Here is a 12132-nt window from a genome sequence, read left to right on the forward strand (position 1 = left end):
TTTGGTCAGATCTGGCAACACAGACTCTTTCAGGTCAGTTAGAAACTCAAAGATTTTCTCCAAACAAACAAACAGGAAGGAATAAATACAGGGATAACAGTCCGAAACACTTTACGTCAAGTCTGTAACAACACAGGGTGAGAACAGCAAACACAGATGTTATGAGTGAATATAAAGGGGAAGGTGCAATGTCATCGGGAAATAAAATAAAATAAAAAAGGTAGTGGTGGTGATAAAAAGAAGGCAACCAATCTCAGTCAATCACCTGCTGTCGTACTGCGGGAGCGGAGAGGAAAAACTGCAGGATGGACGACAAAGCAACGCAGGAGTGACAGGTCAACCACAAAGCTTTGTAATTGGAAATACAGCTGAGAAGATCATTATTAATGAACCCCAAGTTAAAGGAAGAATTTGAGGGAAAACAGTGGGAAATGGGAAATAGTCTTAATTGCTGTTTTGTGGAGATTTGGATGAGGAGATTGTCTTCTTTATTCGTTACACAGCCAGCAGCCAATTACATCACACAGACAAAAGAACTGTATTTTTGTCTTTATACGGCTTTAACATAGGTGATATAACATGTTGATAATCAAGCTTTAGAGCTGCCTGTAGGTGGATTTTCCATTGGACAGAGCCAGTGTAGCAGTTTCCTTCTCTCCCATCTTTGCACTAATCTAAAGATAACCAACTGCTGGCAGCGGCTTCATTTTTTCCCCCAGTCTTCTTCTCTAAATCTACCCTTGAAAGGCAAATTTCCACCACTCCCAAACATGTCAAATAAAACTTTGTTTAAAGTATAGCTTCATCTTCCTTTACTTAAGTAACAGATAGAATTTAAGTAATCCTAACTTAACAGTTTATCCATTAAAGACAAGTAGAGAAAAAGTAATGCCTGATGAAGTGTCCAGCTGTACACTGCCTGGCCAAGAACACTCACCACCTGCGTTTAACTAAGCAAATACGTAAGAGTCTTCCATAATATGTTTAGACTGGAAACAGGTTATTTAACTCTAACTGATGCAGTGAGTAGCTTCTCATTTCTCATGCAAACACATTGTAGGACATGTTTCAGAAGAGTTAAACAAACTGTAGTCTTATCAGTGAGGCTAATTGGAATTAAAGGCTTCAGTTTGATAAGGAGTATAAAGATTGGACTCTTTAAATAAATCTACATGGTAAATGTGGACATGATGAGTCCAGTTTACCCTGCTCCAGAATGATGGGGGCCTCAGGCACCAGGAGTAGTTGATGAAGCGATGTACCCATCATGCCTTATACTACCGGAGTTATAATCTGGGGTTGCTTCATTTGGTGAAATCTGTTTCAGCAATGTTATATACCCCAGAAATGAGGTCAGCTGAATACCTCTATATACTGAATGACCAGATATTTTGATCAGTGGATTGTTTCTTCTCTGGTGGCATATTCTAAGATGACAAATTGTAAAACAGTGGTTCAGTCCAGGCCTTAACCTTAGAATCTTGGGATGTGCTTTACGCAGTGGTCTGACTTTCACATAAACAAGATGAAATTTTAATAAAAAAATAATGCAACTTTGACTTTTTTTTTTGGCCGGGCAGTGTATGTAACTTTCAAACGAGTCCCTTAATGGGCAATTAACCAAGAGGTCAAGATTACCCGTTACAGCAGCTGCAAGAGCCAATGAGTTATGTGACCTTCAGCTCAAGGTGAGGAGAGGCCAACTTTCCAGCTTTACTTTGTTGTGACTAAAAGTTTCTTTTTAACAGCAGTTTTAAAGAGTTTCTAGTTTCACCTGTTTGTTATTAATGTTTGATTTTTTTTTAAATTACAGAAATGCTCAAAGTATTAGCTTTAAAGATTCAAAAAGGGTGAAGAGCATGTATGAGCTGCCTCGTCAGAGGGAAAGAAAATTAGACTCAGCAAGAAGAACAGACATAAAACACATAATAAGCAGAAGGAGATGATGACAGTCACTTCATCCTTTCCTCTACAGGGTATAAAACTAGTAAGCTGTCTTACTTCCTCTCCTTCCACCTTTTCACTCCATCTTTGTGATTAAGGCAGACAGAAGAGTAGATATTTTCCCTCTTTACTCCCCCCACTCTTTCCTCCTGTGTTTATCCATTCACATTTTCAAACATGCTTACCCGGAGTGTATTGGTGAGGACACTAGGTTGACATTATCCAGTGCATCTGCAGTCCAGCTGTACCTCCTCAGAGAGTCGCTGTCAAAGTCTTTAGCCGCTGCCAAATGCTGTGGAGAAGACAACAGAGTCAGTGCAATTCACAAGTGTGTGAAAATCTCAACTAACTTCTCCTTTTAATGTAAAGACTTGTGTCTTTACATTTGCTTTTGCACATGCAAGGCTAACAGTGAGCTACAGATTTTTCAGTATTTCCTATTTAATGTCAATTTTTACAAGGGGATCAATAGTTTTGTAGATATTTCTTGCAATTTTATGAATGAGCTACAAAATCATTTCTTCATGAGAAAGACAGCAGCAGATGTCGCTTAGCGTGAAAAACAAATCTGGGGATGTTACATTTCATTAAAACACAAGCTGTCAAAAACATCTTGATGACATTCAAAACGAAGCTCAGAGTAAAATGCAAATGAAAAATCACCACATTAAGGATGGAAAGAAAAACAGACATCAGATGGCAGAAAACAGGCGACTAAAAATGTTTACAGACAAACAGATGCACTGACACCAGGCCTGTTGTGTCATCAGTCTGAGGATGTTCTTGAAAGATTCAGATGCACTATTTATACTCCAGATGTGCACCAATATGAGTTGACAAGCTGAAGGCCATGCTTCGAACAGAAAATTAAAGCTAAGATTTTAGAGTACGTCTGAAAACTCGCTCACATTTTAATGAGGAAAAAATACTTGGAATATTATATTAATCTCCAAATTGCTACGGAAAAACAGGGAGTAACAAAGACACAAAGTTTGGTTTTACTTATCCAAGGCACATGGATAAGTAAAAACAGGGAGGCTACGCGACTAAAACACTGTAAATACAAGCAGTAAGGTAACAACTGAATCCAACTGATGAAATAAGTGATATAAAAAAAGAAAAGTTAACAATGCTTTACACAACTAAATGATACCAACATGTGGAAACGCACTGACACGAAGAGTGCATAATGACTTCTACATCTACCTTATTGTGTTGCTCTACAATGAAAGACTTTTCCTTACGAAGCATCTGGAGCAGCGTTAGAGGAAACAAGTGGTTATTCAACAACATCTTTACTCTCCAGTTATACAATCATATGTCCCGGTGTCATAAATTTGCAGATAGTTTCAGATGTAGTTTTTTTTTTTTTAAATTTCAGTAAAATAGACCCCACAGAGTTTTTGACCACTATTTGTGCAAAGGAGCAAAGATTTTAATTTAGAGTTAAACCATATTATCCACTTCTGGGTCCAAATGCTCCTTCAGCTTGCAAAAGCAATCAAATATAAAAGAACCACTGAGAGTTTCAAACAAAAGTCCAAATTCTTTTAATTTAATAAAATCATCTGGGTTTTTTGTAAATCTAGTAAAATGGTCAGTTGTGTTACAGTCAAGCATTAACTGAAAAATAAAGGTTTGAAGAGGTTGAGTGGTGTTCAGTGGGACTTTTAAATCGACTGGAGGAGGATAGATAACCTCGAAGAGTGAAACTCCACTGATATTATAAATGATGGAAAAGGCATTAGAGGCTCTACGCAGATTCAATGCAGAATTAAATTATGCAATAGCAATAAGATAGCTAGATAGCTAGCTGACATCTAAAGATTATGTACCATGTTCTGGCTGAAGTACTTCCCAAAGAAAAGAAAAGAAAAAAGCAAAACTGTTTAGCAGTTTTCAGCATGTTTCAGCTTTTTTGTGGATAGCAAACCAAGTAGTTCAATGAGTCATGTTTGGTGCCAGTTTTACATTTTAAGAAACAGAGATGCACATTTGCCACTGCTTATGCAAGAAAGACTTTACCTGTCACTTCACAGGCAAACATAATCTTTATCCGCGCTGTCACTGAACTCATGGGGTAGTCTAAGTTTTACTTGAACTTCTTCTTGACCTTAAATGCTATTTTCTTGCATCTTTCAAGTAAGTGGGGCATCACAATAATCCCTCTTAGATAGCAGCAGGTAGCACTAATCTCATTTCCTCTTTCAGTAAATTGTAACTGGATTGATCGTCTTTATGTCAGTGGCAACTCAAGTGTAAGAGGATTGGTGTATTGCATAGCCTCTGGCACAGCACCAAGACACCTCGGTACATTTGGAGACAGAAGTGTGTCACTTGTAAAGTTAATGACCAGCAGATTACCGGCTGAGAGAATTAAACTAAGGGAGCAGCCAGCAAGAGGTATAAAGCATAGCATGAGGAGCTTCAAACGGGGCCTGTAATGCTGATTTTTTGCTCCCACTAGAGTAGCTTTGCATGATTTGCAGTTCATAATAATCCTTATTTATATGAGCAGCCTCTCACTTCATCCAAAATCTGAAACAAGCTGATTCAGAGCCCATCACCCTTCCTTTAAGCCAACTTTCTTGTGATTGGCTGCCCCTCACAAACAAAAGATTTGAACAGCAGCTGGATGTGACCTCTATTTGTGATGTCCATATTAGGGATTGTGTGAAACTGAGAGTTTAGAGCAGTCTTAAGTCTGAGCTTATCTGGATTATTTGTAAATACACTGACCTCATTATTTGACACGTTGGCCCTGGTTATGTTAACGATCCAACATTGAAACAGCATTCATATGACAGGAAATAAGAAAAAGCACAATAGGTCCACTTTTAAGACCCGAAGGTCCAGTCAGTGTACGTACCATCTCCTTACTCGGCGCCAGTATCTCCTCTATCATCATGCTGTCCCGTGTGAACGAGCTCCGGTTCAGCATGTTGGACCTATCAGAACTGAAGGAACGAAGGCTTGGTGTGGTTGTCGTAGTAGATTACCAAGACAACAGTCACAGTGATGGAAAGGGGAGGTGAGGAAGAGGAGGAGGTGGTGGTGGTAGGGGGGGCAGAGGGTAAAAGGGTATGAAAGTGAACAGAAAAAACAAAACAAAAAAACAAACACAAACACATTAAATGCATGCAGCTTCCAGGAACCTGACTGTATGGCACCAGTGACAACAACAACCACAAGAAAACAGATTAAAGGTAGAGAGAAATGACTGAGGTGTAATTTCACTGAAGTGATAAAAAAAATCTAAATAAAAAATTTCAGATGCAGATGAGATTGTACATCAGTGCTGGCTGTAATACATCTGGGGCGATCAGCGTACAGTAAAAGAAAAAAAACACATGTTCCATGTACACCTGTTCTTACACTTCCTGTATTTTTAGCCTCTTCACTTTGACCCCATGCTGCACACAGAATAAAGCACCATAAGCCAGAGTAAAGCAGGATAGGATGTAAAAGGAAGGCAGGTTGCTACACGATGGACGACAGACACTGGTGGAGAGGGGAGCTGGTATTTACCCATCATAATGACAACTTTGGTGATAATTAGCTGGCGCTATTTTGACTCCTCGTGTCTTTGTATACATCTGTCAGCTTGTGCAGGCTGTAATGTTGTTTGTGATGGGAGCTTTGAGACAGACTTTTATGAGGCAAATAAAGAGCATTCCTGAGCAATGACATGACGAATGTTTGCCTGCAACATCCCAACAGCAATTACATCAGTGCCATTAGCTTTATGCAAGTAAACTAATGTGAACCAATTAACTATCAATGGCAGGAAGTGCTCTACATGCTAAACTCTAAATGCTAAAATCACAAGGCTGTAGAAACCAAGAGCAGATGTGGCTGCAACAGATTTATTTTTTCATTCAATTATCCAAAGATTTGACATTTATAGCTGGGAGTCCTTTTTCCATTCATTCCATTCAATTGATTAGTGTCTCCAGGAATCAAAAGTTATGTCGTCAACATAAATTATTCTGAAGAAAAAAAAAATGTTTTATTTCAAATTGGTGGAATAATTTCAGGGAGACAAATATATATTGGATGAAACTGTATACTAGTTAAACTACAGGAAACTGCAGAAAAGTGATCTGCAGAAAATGATCTTATTGAGGGCATAATTAGCAATCTTGAGTTTCTATAAAAAGCCAAAGATATGATCTCAAAAAAGACTAGATGATATCTGACTTTTGTTACAGCCTGTAGTTAAAGTCCGGCTTGTGTTGTGAAGCTATTCAGTACTGAAGGAGTTTCACTTGTCCTGTCCAAACAAAAATCTAAATAACATTAAATTCATTTGTACAGCTCCAACTTAAAATTTGAACTTAAAATTTGAATACTTTTACAAGTAATTCTACTCCTAGCAATTTTTCATAATGTTGCTCTGGCACTATCACTGCAACTCTTCAAATATATGCTGTCACAGCTTTAGAAATCAGGGAAAATAACTATAATAACTATAGTTACTATAGTAATAACTACAACTATTATAATAAAGTGCTACTCAACCTGTTTGCAGGGATTTATTTATTTGGGTTTGTTTGGTTTTTTGTCCGCAGCTTTTTCAGCTGTGTCTCTGCGACATCACCGACTGAGGTGAAGTCCCAGAGATCTGCAAGAATCATTTTTTTCACCTTCACCAGGTTGATGGTTTAAAATTGGACCTGATAAGCCAGGGGCGAAGGGGATTTAAGGGGAGATCTAACTATGACACAGAATTGATTAACAGCTTGTTAATGACAAATCATTGGCCTGTAAACATACCTTAGATATCTTTAGATGATAGATAATCCTCCTTCTCTCATTATGATAATGGTCACAATGCTATGATAATAATTTTATATGTTATTCAGCAGGCTTGAAACTAGCAGCTGAGCCCATAAAATCAGCAGGAAAGTGTTTACTGAGGTCGGAAAAATGGACGTGAATGCTGGCTTTCCGCAGACCTCGATACAACAAAAGGATTTTTCCAAGGTTTTTTTTTTTCTTTTTCTTTTTTTTACAGACTATGCTTGCAATGTTATGAGATCACAAAAATGTCACTTGGCATGGATTTGTTTCTTCCACAATAACATTGCAATTTCACATTGTGATATTTGTTATGATGTAACTACTTATCCACATGAAATCACATTTGATTTCTTTATTACAGAGTATGCAGTATATATTCTCTGAAAGTACAGAGGAATAAACTATTTGAGCCTAAACTGATGAAGGCAATAGCATCCTCATTGGCTACAGATATCAGTTCAGGTCCCTGGAAGCTCGATGGAGTACTCCACACAGAAATCAAAATGATGCAAAGCTCCACCTTTGTGGAAAACCCACAAAGACCAAGATACAGTCAAACATAAAAATAATAACACCACTATTCTCTATAACCAGCTGAGCACTTTTCAACTGAAAGTAAGAAATCAGACAGAGATCAGACAGGTGAACCACAGCAAACACACAGTGCCACAGTGTTAACAAAACTGGTCAAGATCACTGCGTTAGTAGTCAAATGTGTTAAACAAATATGGTCAATATGCATTACATTGAACCACAGAGTCATGATACTGATAGCAACTGGGGTTTAAGGGAGTGGGGAAGGGGTGAGATGGGTGAGTTGGGGGAGGTATAGCGAGGCCTCTTCATGCCTTGAGTCTTACCTGACTTTTGGACTAACGTTAAAAACGGACATGAGGAGAGAATAAAACATCATGAACAAACAAAGGAGTAGACAGAAAGACGAGAAGCCAGAGCACAGATGCAGGTTTGTACAATGATGACAAATGGCTGACTGCCTAACCAGCTCTGAAACTTTGTGCATGAGGGAGGAGTTGCAAAGAGGGAGGTGTTAGAGTATTCCAGCTCTGAGATCTGCATGTCCCTTAATCTCTGAGGAGAAACATGTACCTCCATAGCTGCTAAATGCGCCACTATTCTCACCAGTTAGCTATGGTTTGCCTGCTTTTTGTTGCTCTGCGGGTATGAAGTACTTAGTTTTATTTGAGTTTTATCTGTTGTAGCTATAAAAAAAAGGGGAGAACAAAAAGACTGAAACCAAATAGCCCGTGTTTCAGGCCATGGAACCAAATCACATGTCTGTAAGACACCTAATATTCTAGAGCGGAGATGAACTGCACGCAGACGATAATTCTCCATTTCATCACATTGAATAAGATGTTAAATCTGATCCATTCTTACAACAAACTTCCACTATTTTCGTTGTACATGTAAAATGACAAAAATGGCTATTTTATTCTATTCTATGTTATAAAATAGATTGCTAAGTTGAAATTGGGAATCAGAATTTGTATTACATGAACCTCTAGTATCATAAATTATACACGATACTCATGTTTTGTTGTTAATAATATTATGAGGAAAAACCTAGAAGGCATTTTCTAAAGTTTTTTTATTTTTATAACATTTTCATTAAAATTAACTACCTTCTAAATGAACTGCACTGGAAGTTATTTGAACCAGTTACTGCAGGAGAAACAAGTTTTTTAAACTACCTCCAAGCTAGACTGGTCAAACACACACGCACACACACACACGCACGCATGCACAGACATCACCCCTCAAACAGTGTGTGTTGATCTAACCCAGTACTCAAGGCCATGCAATCGAACGTGCTTCTAATTTCCTGTGGCTCAGCGTGCATGTGTGTCACGCTTCAGATATTCAATAACCCCTCCCTCTTCAGTCAGTTGCACAAGTGTCAATATTTTCATACAAGCATAAAGTTCAGCAGCTGCAGGGTGCAAACTGTAACCTCTGGGTGTGTTTGTGTGTGTGACATGTAGGGATCAGAATAATGGAAAGCTCCATTGTTATTTAAGATCTTCTGACATACAAACAGGCTCATATACAACTTAAAAACCTGCAGCTCTGTGACTTTATCCATTTTCCGTATGCAAACTGTAATTTTAGATCATGAGCTATCACAAGATTTCTTGTGCTGTTAAAAGGAGTAGTTCATGAACCCTGTTCTGATTAACACTGCAGTATCTAGTCAAGCAGTAACTGTGTCTGAAAAAGATCCATTAAATAAAAATAAATTGCACTACAAAAGTAGAGACGACCACAAATGAAGACAAGCACGTGCCCAACTATTTTTCCAAAAAACCCATAAACTCGTTTGAAAGAGCAGTTTCTTGTTTTGTACTTTAGAGATTTTATTTTACAACCATTTGACTTGTGCTACGCCCATGTTTTTTCTTTTAGGTCTTGGCTGAACAAGTTCCACAGCACACGTTATCTGCACATCTTTGTAAAATATGTGGTATGAGAAGATTGGTGACGTAGTGATAGATTGCAGCCACCTGACTGCTTGCAAGGAAGCTCTGTTTAAATCAATAAAGGGTTAATCAATGGGCTAAGTCGGTCAGGTTGGTAATCGCTTTCTTCACAAGATATTTTCACCTTTAACTAGTCTTTAAACCTCCATTCTTTTGCAAATACTCTACTATTTGTCTGTTCCCATATTAGGCTGTATATAAGAGTCAAAAGTGATTCTGCCTGACACACTGAGTTGTCTAAATAAATCGCAACATATCTACACCCTTTATCATCTATTTTATTCTAAATGCCACCATCACCAAGTTAATAGACCTAAACTGCCAGATGAGACCATAAAATCATCAAAAAAAAGGTTTAGTGAGGTCATAATTTAAGTCAGAATTAGAGTCAGTTTCTTTATCTTTTTATAAACAGAAGAGTTGCACCTTGCTGGCCTTTAGCAAGATTGCACGTTTAAGATAGTTGGCTTCACATTTTAAACCCAGAAGCTATGCCTGGATCTAAACCTCTACCTTTCTCACAGTCTTTATGGCAGCTACAATGTTATGTATGTCATAACAACTGATGTTACAATGCTACATGTAGAAAACATACAAAAGCTAGGAACAGACACAGCACAAACGCAAACTGCTGCATGTTATAGCATGTTACCTCTGAGATCGTGCACCAATGCTGAAGCCCATGTAGCCATCCTGAGGCAGTGAGTCGTCACCCAGTTCCCGCAGATCCTGGGGGGCCATATATTTGTCCGTGTCCCCCGTCATCGCATCGTCACCTGGTGGTTTAAAACACAGAGGGAGTTAACTTTACAACAAAGGTTCTGCATACATTTTTACTCTCCTCTGCAGCAGGTAATGCCAAAACTTTAAAGTCGCAGTCTCTTCAATCAATAACTGCTTTCTGGGTTTCTTTTAGCAGGTTAGATCTTTAACACAAATCTGTGCTGCCCAGTCAGTTGGCCTTGTTTTTTATCATTCATGCAGACCAAAACACAAACACACACACACACACACACACACACTGGCTCTTTTAGACAGATCAATGCAGCTTCTGCCTACAGGCTGTTTTCCAGTCCAGTTTTGGTTCAACAAACACAAACAAAAGTCCTGCTGTCACTGAAAGCTTTTTGTCTCTGTCTCCTGGTGACAAAAAAAAAATGGTTAACAGTAACAAGCGAAGTTTGAAAAGGGCAAATAATTCCACTATCAGGGCTTACAAAACTAACTTTTATATCAAAATAAAGGTAAACTCAGAGTTTTTCAGCAGGTTTAACTGACCACGAGATGAAAATGCTTTCTCTACAGCCGAGCCCCAGGACATCATTGCAAGTATGTAGCAAAGAAGTGGTTAGAAACATACGTTACAGGTGTCGCAAGAAAACAGGTAGGTGCATGCTCTTCCCCTCAGAGGTACAGTAGTTCCTATCCTACTGATGAACCTGTGACTGCAGAGTTAAAAAAGCGAGGGGAGGAGAGCAAGTGCATGCAGGCGGAAAAATGAGGGGAAAGAAAAGGAAAGCATTCCAGCAACCACAAAGCAACAGAGACCCCCCCTCTCCTTCTCGTGTCCCCTCACCCCCTGCTGGTACAGCACCCCTCCCCCTAAACTTTCTCTCTCTTTCTTGCACACACACATATTCACACACATTTTACAGACCCCATCTGGCCACATTCCAACCCATTCTCCGGGAACCCTTCTCATTTCAGCTTCAACATGAGCAGAAACCCCCTCCTCAGTTAGCCATAAACTCACCTCCTGCTTTAAAGCACTTCATTCAGCCACAAGTCCAGTTTGGAGGATTTCACCCTGAACTAACTTTTCCTCGACTTGTAACCTTCCTTTAGCTCTCTGTCGCTCTCTCCTGCACACACTGTCTATCTTTCTTTCACAGCCCAGCACTCACACAAACAGATCAGCTTTCTCCCGCCTACCCACCCCGCTCCAGGATTATCCAGTGTGTGTGTGTGTGTGTGTGAGTGTGTGTGTGTGAGTTTCCGAACAGACACCTAGAGCTCACTGCAGGACAGAAATAGTAAGTGGGTGTGTGACTCAGACTTAGCCGTCTAAAACTGAAACTGCATGTACAGGAGAACATAGAGTGGAATGTACAAACTCTGTTTTCCTTAACTTCCATTTCTCAATCTTGTGATTTCTATTTGTGCACTGGTTTGTTTACATATCATATTGTATGTCTCTTTAATTTCCAAAGCACTGCTGACTCTGTCTGCCCCTCCTTTTTTATCTCTCTTGCTTCTCCATGTAAATTCTTTGGTGTCAGTCACAAATGACCTCACTCGTTCAGCTGCTTTGCACGTCAGAAAGTTGTAATTTTGCCACTTCTTTCCTGAATCGGATATTATGCAAATATCTAATAAAGAACTGGAACTTGCAGCTCGATAGAAAATTGAAAACCCATTCCAAGTTCAGCAAAATGTGCTGATAATAATGGTTCTAGACTGCATTATGAGCAGAGTGAGCTTTGGTGACTAAAAGCAACCTGTGCCAAATTTAGCCTCAAATTCTAACAATGTGACTTCTGCCACAACCCACATCAAAACAAAGCATGAAACAATGCAGATTATACCGGTTGGCACTGACACCGAAGCATCTATAGAGAGACACGAGGGAAATACAGGCATGTATTTATCTGTGCAACACACTGATGCTGCACATTGTCATGGATAACGCAAACTGTTCACGTCTTCACTTGTATACACACTTTTTTAGATTCTAGTCAACAAAACCAATACTCAGTGTATCTGCAGTAGTTGCAATTCAACATGTTATTTTCATGAACATGTTTTCTTTTACATCATCCCATTATTTTTCAGAGTACTCCGCTAACATGCCTGTTTGCACTTCTATGGACTGCACTGTTAATTTTCA

At 39.0% G+C, this 12132-nt stretch overlaps 1 protein-coding gene across 14 annotated transcripts in view; it reads right to left on the reverse strand.

The window, feature by feature from the left end:
- LOC100703272 (ankyrin-3) overlaps window positions 1–12132 on the reverse strand; it is a 178870-nt gene that overhangs the window by 40159 nt on the left and 126579 nt on the right. For 7 of the 14 annotated variants that reach the window (XM_019362289.2, XM_019362287.2, XM_019362288.2 and 4 more), the window contains 3 exons: window positions 9898–10021; window positions 4814–4901; window positions 2130–2236 (listed from right to left, as the gene is read on the reverse strand). In XM_019362289.2, the coding sequence (XP_019217834.1) occupies window positions 2130–2236; window positions 4814–4901; window positions 9898–10021 (319 nt within the window). Of the gene's footprint in view, window positions 1–265; window positions 299–2129; window positions 2237–3150; window positions 3196–4813; window positions 4917–7607; window positions 7620–9897; window positions 10022–10998; window positions 11176–12132 lie in introns of those variants that run through there. The other 7 variants (XR_003221300.1, XM_025909615.1, XM_025909614.1 and 4 more) reach the window with 3 other exon arrangements.

Source organism: Oreochromis niloticus, linkage group LG8 (genome assembly GCF_001858045.2).
Source record: "Oreochromis niloticus isolate F11D_XX linkage group LG8, O_niloticus_UMD_NMBU, whole genome shotgun sequence".
Taxonomy (NCBI): Eukaryota; Metazoa; Chordata; class Actinopteri; order Cichliformes; family Cichlidae; genus Oreochromis; species Oreochromis niloticus.